The sequence below is a fragment of the Poecilia formosa genome, unplaced genomic scaffold, assembly GCF_000485575.1.
Source record: "Poecilia formosa unplaced genomic scaffold, Poecilia_formosa-5.1.2 Scaffold73, whole genome shotgun sequence".
NCBI classification, from domain to species: Eukaryota; Metazoa; Chordata; class Actinopteri; order Cyprinodontiformes; family Poeciliidae; genus Poecilia; species Poecilia formosa.
In genome coordinates, this window is record NW_006800012.1 from 2,346,790 (window position 1) to 2,355,054 (window position 8,265).

At 38.0% G+C, this 8,265-nt stretch overlaps 1 protein-coding gene across 1 annotated transcript; it reads right to left on the reverse strand.

Moving 5' to 3' along the window:
* Positions 1 to 1,494: 1,494 nt before the first annotated feature.
* Positions 1,495 to 4,241, reverse strand: LOC103140649 (macrophage mannose receptor 1-like). The gene is made up of 4 exons (XM_016673304.1): positions 4,121 to 4,241; positions 3,633 to 4,019; positions 3,186 to 3,539; positions 1,495 to 1,598 (listed from the first exon to the last, which is right to left on the reverse strand). The coding sequence occupies exons 1-4, from the start codon at positions 4,155 to 4,157 to the stop codon at positions 1,495 to 1,497; spliced, it is 882 nt and encodes a 293-aa protein (XP_016528790.1). The 5' UTR covers positions 4,158 to 4,241.
* Between the last annotated feature and the right edge of the window lie 4,024 nt (positions 4,242 to 8,265).

Below are 8,265 nucleotides of genomic sequence, written 5' to 3' on the forward strand. Positions count from 1 at the left end.
GCGTCTTCCCCGTTGATTGTTTCCCAGGTGTGTCTCTTGATTACCCCTGTGTGTATTTAAACCCACCTGTTGTCTGTGTTCTTTGTCGGATCCTTGTCATGTGTTGCCTGTTTCCCTGTGCTGTCAGATGTTCCTCGTGCTGTTCTCTGTTTTCCGGATAGTTTAATTAAATTCATCATTTTCACCACTTTACCTGGGTCTGCCTGCGTCCTCATCCTCACCTCAACCCACCGTTTATGACAGTAACATGTTTTTGTGTGTGCCCAAAATGAAAGACAGCCTTCTGCTGTACTGCAAATGAGCTGCTTTACTGCTGTGTAATATAACTAAAGACCCCATCTCTAATCCACTGCCATCTACCGAGAATGCATTTTAACCAAAAATCTCAAAAATGAAATGTTTTTAACAGTGTTTTGATGTTTCAATGTGCTTAAGAGATGTAATTAGTTATGTAAACATTTCTTATTGACAATTTTTACATGTTCTGAATGTTTAAAGTGTTTGGAAAATAAGAAGAAATGAAATTTATCAATTTCAAATAATCAGGTAAAAAGTTTTGTCAAGCAAGACACAATGTCCATTGTAAAACACATTTGTTGAAACAGCATTTATGAATGGAAAATTGTTGCAATGTTTCTTTGATACTTAAACTATACAAAACAAATTACACCTCTAGTAATCTTGGAACATCTCCTGAAATGACAAATATGAGGCATGTGGGACAAAGTGAAATGTATTTAGTTGCGAAGGAGACAGCCTCTTACAAAAGAATAATCACAGCAGCGACATATTAAGATTGGGACAAAAAAAAGCATTTTGTTTTGCACGTGGGCATCTCACTAAGTAACAGAACATCACCTCCATTTCTATGTAAACTAGTTGCACTTTTAATGATACAGATGAAATAGTTGCTTCCATAACTATTGGCTTGGCTAGGCCAAGTTTTACTTAAACATAGCCTGAAGGCTGTGCTTAAAAATTAGGTCATTAACAAAAAACAAAAAAAAAGAATATTACTGCTCACGTTCTTACATTAACTAATATTCTTTCTAAAGAACATTACTTCATGTAATGTTCAACTACCACCACAATATTTAAGATGCTTAAGCTTGCAGAGTAAGAATATAATGTGCTCACATCATTTGAATATATTTCACACAGTTACAATAGAGTTTTATAGAAGCAAATATTTTACTTTAAAATGATAAAAAATGTATTCATTTTAACCTACATATAACCTCTATATGTATTTAATTTCCTTTCGGAAGACGCTTCCATTGGGCTGTTTTGTCCACTTCAGTGTAAATCCACTCGCTCCGGTTTCTTGCAGTCTGTTCTTGAGCTTTAAGACAAAATTACAAGCCATTTAAAAAGTACAGTTTTTCTACATTTTGAGATCAGATTGAATTTTCCTCTAATTAGTTTGTAAAAAAAAAAAAGCAGATCTTTACATTTACATCTGAGGTGTAATTATTTGTGTGCTACAAAGTGTTTTTATTCCAAACTTGCCTTTGTCAGGATGTTTTCTCTCACAACAGGGTCATTCAGATCCACTGAGTTGTCTGTGCGAAGTCTTATCTTCACAACCTGTTTCATTACTGATTTAAAATAAGAAATACAGCAATAGGTTGAGTATCCATTTTAAAAACATGTTCTTATATGACCAAATAAATGAGTATGAAATGCATTGATATGCAAGTTTCACATTAGTAAATGGGCTGAACTTGTATGTCACATTTCCAGTTATTTTCACCACCCAAAGCGTTTTCTACTCCAATCTGTAGGCAACTTGAGGTTAGGGGAACATTGGCATGGGCCAATCCCCCTTCTGACCAACACCAGCATGGAGGCTGACCGGGAATTGAATTCATCGATTTCAGGGCGAACTCCTACCGCTGTTGTCATGTTGCCACCATGTCTGTCGAAGGCATGCTTTTGTGTTTGGAGCTCAGAGTTCCACCTAATGTGAGTCGTCTTGACTTGTTATAATCATGTTCTGTGGAAGTCAGATTGTGCCACTGAGAATTTGCATGCCAAAGGTCCTGCCCTTGACTGCCAACTACCTATCTTACGTGGCACCTGATCTCAAAATTTATGTCTGCACATGGAGTACAACTCCTGTAGCTTCATTGGGCGGAGCCCAGTTTTGCCCCAAGATTGAAAGCTCAACCACCAGGTTCCTACTGGTGAGTTCACCTCAAGACCTGACTGTAGGAGGGAGCCGTGGTCTTCCTTCCTGCTGTCAGACAAATCAACTGAAGTGGTCTTGTGACTGAAGTGGTCTTAGTCTGACTCCAAAGCTGGTTTGCCTTGGGAGAGACAACCAGGAACTAAAACTACAGATAACATAGAACTGTGGGTAATGGGGCTACACAGACCCCACAGAAAACTAAAGAGATGATTTGATGAAGGGTGACGGATTTGAGCTTCATCTGCTCTTATACAGTATGTAGTGGTAAAGAAAAAGCTAAGCCAAAAAACAAAGCTCTCTATTTACAGATCTGTCTATGTTGAGAGGTATCACTCATAACCAAAAAAATTGAGATCCTGGATACAAGAGGCAGAAATTAGCTTTCTTTATTGAGGAGCTGGCACTCAACCCCACAGTAAGGGTGAAAAACGCCTTCTATGAACTGAAAAGTCTTAGTTAAGATGATCGGGGCACTGATCAGTATGCCTCCTTGTGACCTGCAGACTTTCCAGGTGTGTCCCACCGCGAGGAGGAAACCATAGCGAAATTAAATCTCACTTAATATGTTGCAAACCCCTACATCGAGGACTAAAAGAGAAAACATGGTATTTTAACTTAGTTGTGCATTGTTGTTGTGTCAATTCAGATATAAGAAACAAATGATAAAGCCATGCATTTCTTTATTACTGCATTGTAAATACATTATGGTTTTATCCTTGTTAATCCTGGTAAGATCAAGATATTGAAATTGACTCCAGATGGAAAAACAACTCTGCTTTTCTCACGAAAAGCTGACCTGCATAATTTAGGGGAGTGACTTAAAAGAAAAACTGATTAAAGATAATGAATATTCAAAGCATATAAATGTCATTTTTTAAACTAACATTTAGTAAGTATCAGACAGCCACTCAGCATATAGAGATAACATATCCTAATCATCCCCAATTCTCCCTAAAATACACCTTTCAATAAAAAAAGAAAGAAAAACACTCACCAGGAGGGCCATAACAGACGAAAGGTAATTTTGTCTGACAGGGCAAAAACTTCCAATTTCCTGATCTTGCAGAAGATGTAACACCACATATGACTGTCATCGAGCCAAGCGGATTCATAACAGAATCCCAGCTGGTAAAGACGACACCGCTCCCATCAGACCAGTGAAAATTGGGATCTCTAAAGAGACCAATCCATGGATGGTAAGGACTAGGCACCTGGCTCTGTACATTCTGGTTGTCTGTGTCACTTTTTATGGTGGCGAGGTCTATGAAGTTGTTTCTGCAGTACATCTGAGCACTGGACCAGTTCATTGGTAGATTCACAAACACAAATTGAGGTTCCGCCTGCAAGCCTGTATTTGAAGGGAATAGAGGACAAAGATGAGTAGAAGTTCTACATTTCACAAAGACGTTTTAAGAATGATGTCACATTTAATATCGTTAACCTTTGTAGCACACAAATGGGCGATTCTGTGAGCAACTAACATCATACCACTCCGCATAGTCTGGGAACATCACGCAGAATTCAACGGCGTAATGGAAACTAGGTTCATATACTAATGTTCTCCAGTGTCTGTAGTCGGCTCCGCTCCCCGTGAAGCCATCGGACCATTTCCAGTCGATTTCATTGAACAGACCAAACCAGACATCAGAGCTGTGACCAGCAGATGAAAGAGTGCTCATGAATCGGTTCTTTTCTTCTGAGCTTAGAATGGTTGCCAGGTCTGTGTGGGTCTGTCTGCAGTAGGTCTGAGCTTCGGTCCAATTCAGAGATTGATTAACAAAATGGTAGACAGGCTGAAGACGGAGGCAGGTGGAGAGCATGACCAGGTCTGGAACATAAGTTAGATTTAATTTTTCTTTCAACCGTCAGTGTTGCTTTATTAAATAGCATTTAATACCAGATTGAAAACATATCGTCACTGACACTCACCTGAAAGAACCAAGACTCCCAACAAGATCCTCTCCATCGTGACGCAGATCTGAGGACTGCAGTAGAAGGTGCTGAGAGTCTCTGAAAAGTGTTCTGTCTTTTTGCTTGATACAAGGGAATTTGTCTCCCTTAGCAACGTTGTTGTCATGATTGACAATAGGTAAATGATGTATACAACAGCACTGAGTAGATTTGCAAGGTTTGTAGGCTACCCAAGCAAATTGTTCTCCTTAAAAACAAACACTATCATGAATGACAAATCAAGCTGTTAATGTGACACAGAGTGCCGTCTTTTATAGTTTCTTATATACGTCTAATTACATTATGTAACTGCTGGCATTTGGATTTTATAAGTCAAATTTTATCAGATACACTATCCCTACTCAAAAGTTTGGGGTCACCCAAAAATTGTCCTTTGGTTGTTTAGCTGTCAATTTGTTGAGATAATCTGAGGAACTGTCACCTCAAACTGCTCCCACTACAGCAGGGGTCATGTCAGAGTTGACACAGCAAACACAGCAAAATAACACAGGAAAGACAAGAGAAAGTTAGATTCTGAATACTCGCGAGGAGAACAGACAGAGATGTGCTTTCAGTTACAAATCTCCTACCGCTCTGAAGCACATTTGCCTGCCCCTCTCTTTTTATTGTCTTTAGGATCCCTAATCACAGAGAGCGCTGTAACTCTAAAGGGAGGGGGAAAACACTTCATCACACAGTCACAGCGCCAATATTATCGCTAACTAACAACACAATCTATCTAACACTAGCTAATCCAGTTCCTGACCCGGGATCAAACAGGACAAGTTGTGAATCTTCATGGCGATGGTTTTATAGCTATCTAAGAGGTCAAAACAGGCCGTTCTGTGAAGAGCTGCTGTCACTGCTCTTCTTCAGAGAGGCCCTCAGAGAAAGGAAAGCAGAGTGATCAACAATACAGAAACATTTCACATTTCTTAAAACATATGACTAAACTAAATAAGTAAGAATACATAAACTAAGAACATAATGAAGATATAACAAATAGTAGATAATAATACAATTTACCCAACAGGTCACCAACTCCAGTCCTCAAGGGCTACAATCCTGCAACTTTTAGATTCACCTCTGCTCCAAAATGTCTGAATTCCCTCACCAGCATTCGTTCCTCTCTGCAATAGGCTGGAAACGAGAAGTTTATTTGATCCAGGTGTGTTTGAGCAGAGACGCATCTAAGAGTTACAGGATGGTAGCCCTGGAGGACTGGAGTTGGTGACCCCTGCACTACAGTTTACTAGGGTTGAGATCTGGTGATTGTGCCGGCCTGTCCATTATAGACAGAATACCGTCTCACTGCTTCTTCCCTAAATAGTTATCGCATGGTTTGAAGCCAAGCTTTCTGTCATTGCTTTGTCAGACAAAACTGGCTCCAATAAAGCGTTGTCCGTGGGGTGATTGTCAATATGCCTTTTACCCGATCTTCTACAACAGCACAAAAGCATCCCCAGCCTATAAGGCCAGCATTTTGAAGTCGCATATTAACTTTGAGGCTGATGTTTTGTGGGTTTAATGAATATACTAGTTGATGACCTGTGAGATGATCTAAAACTACAGACTCTGAGGTGCTTATCGTCTTGGCCTGTTGTTTAACGGATGCCTCCAATTTCTCCTCCTGTTCTGGTTAGAGCCAGTTTGTGCTGTTCTTTGAAGGGAGTGGCACACATCGTTCCATGAGATTTTTACTGTCTTGACAGTTTTCCTCATGGAATAGCCTTCATTTATCAGATCAAGATTAGACTGAGAAGTTTCAGTAGAAAGTTCTTATTTTTCTGGCCATTTTTAATTGAATTGAACACATAAATGCTGGTGCTTCAGATATTCAGCTAGCCAAACAAAGACCGCTTTTATTGCTTCTGTTAGTTAGTGCAGCAGTTTTCGGCTGTGCCAACATGACTGCACAAATGATCAATTAGCACTTTAACATGATAAACCTGGATTGGCTAACAAAATTTGCAACTGGAGTGATGCTGAAAATGGGCCTTTGTACATCTTCTGTAGATTTTCCAATAAAAAGCTGCCACTTCCTGTTTTAACTTCAAATTTTTGAAGCATGAAATGAAGTATCAGACTAAAACCTGCTTTAGTATCTTTGTTATATACTTCTGCTTGTTGGGTATTTCTTTCTATCATATTAATTCATCAGTACGTAGCTCAACTGGGATTATCAAATCTAAAAATATTGAGTGCTAGCTTCCAGAGATTTTTTAAAAATCTTCCTGTTTTACATTAAGTGTAATTGTTTGTGTTCATCCTAAAATCTAAATCCTGAAAAATATCCGGGAATCTCCTGCTACGTTTACCTATTTAAGATAATTAATTGTGAAAAAGTTTATCCGTCAAACTGACTTATCAGTGATTGTGCTTGTTATATTTTAATTTCCTCTCATTCTTAAAGACTTCTCAATGGAGGCTCTTTTCTCCAATTCACTGTATTCCGAAGCTGGGAGACACAGCTTGTCCAAACCTTTTTAAAACTGACATCATTTGTTGAAATCAACAATCTGTACTAAACATAACAGACGAGTAACTGATTGGAGTTACTCATTTACAAGACATGATCCTCTCTGTTAGCACTGCTATATGGAATGGAACAGGAAAAGATTATCTTTATAATGAAAGGAGCTGTAGCCTAAAAAAAACAACAAAACTTTAGCTCAGTGGTTGTTTTATGCAAAGCCTATAGCACACAGTAGGCAAATTTAAACAAGGGAGTTGTCAACCTGGTAGGCCTGTGTGTGTTTCCTAAGCAAATGGCTCTTAAAAGAAACCACCACACACTATTTTGAAGACAGATAGTGAATAAAACACTCATTTATGATGAAGGCAGATTATATTTTTCCTGTTTGACATTTTTTCTTTTTTCACTTTGTTATTGGTCCATCTAATCTTCACTCTTATAATTTTATTCATTGGCAGTTTCTGTTTCTCTTCATGTTTTGATTGTTTCTGTTTTGCTTGTCATGTTTCAGCTCAACCTCATGTGAATTCCTTTTAGACAACTAATATCAGACTTTTTTTAAATAAGTATGTAACTTTTACAGAAGATTGAAGCTTTAAAGGTGTGTTGTGCTACTTTGTTGCTCTATGTCTGAAGTTAACTCAGTCATTGGGAATCTATATTGGCGAATCACAGGCTAACATTAAATATTACTTCTTGGCACCTCACCGATCTATGACAATTTTCACTATTATCTCTGCAGCAGCATAGACATAATATAAGAGTAGACGCCTCATGGACCGCTCTCGCCTACTGTCGCTGACAAGATTTAGGGCGGCCATCTTGGAGCGGTCCACCTCTCCACTCAGCGTTATGTTTTTAGCAGATACATATATATATATATATGTTTTTCAGCCGAGGATTTCTAGCTTCAGAGTGATTCAGCAGCTGAGATTGAGTCTAAAATCCGATGAGATTCATCCGCGCTGCAGTGAGTCCGTCTCTCTTTATAGATATCTCCCTCTTCTTCCTCACATCGTGTCTTTAGGAAACCTTCAAAACAAGATCGGAAGATTTTGGATGTATCTTACATTTGACAGAGTGAAAGAATATAAATAATAGTCTTTACCACCTGTGTAAACTTTGCTGGTGAATGTTATAACACATAATATAAGTTTTATAATATATGTTACATTGTTTCATTTCTAATATAGGCTCTTGTGTCAGATAATCTGTCAATGTTAGAGAATAATAATTTATTTTTTTAGATTTACAGAATCTCAGTTAGCCTTCATAGCGGGGCTGAACCCTGGTATTACACCAAGCACTATAGCTAATATTAGCTGGTATCTCGCCGGTGGACATAAATATAGTAAAGAAATATTCTAATTACAAAATATACACAATAATATGTCCATATTACTTCAGTGATTCTTGAAAATAGGGACAAAATGGGTTTTAATTTTCCCTTTTATTTATTATTTCTCAACCTTATGTATGCAAATATGACAAATAATGTTTAGGAAATGTAAAGATGGTAAGGTACAGGCTCCCAGTTGCAACATTTTTTTAAAAAAAATTATATTTTTAATCGACCTGACCCAGAACTTTGTCATCACCATCTGACAAAAATAAATATAAAATTATTTTTAAAATATCCCATTAGTGA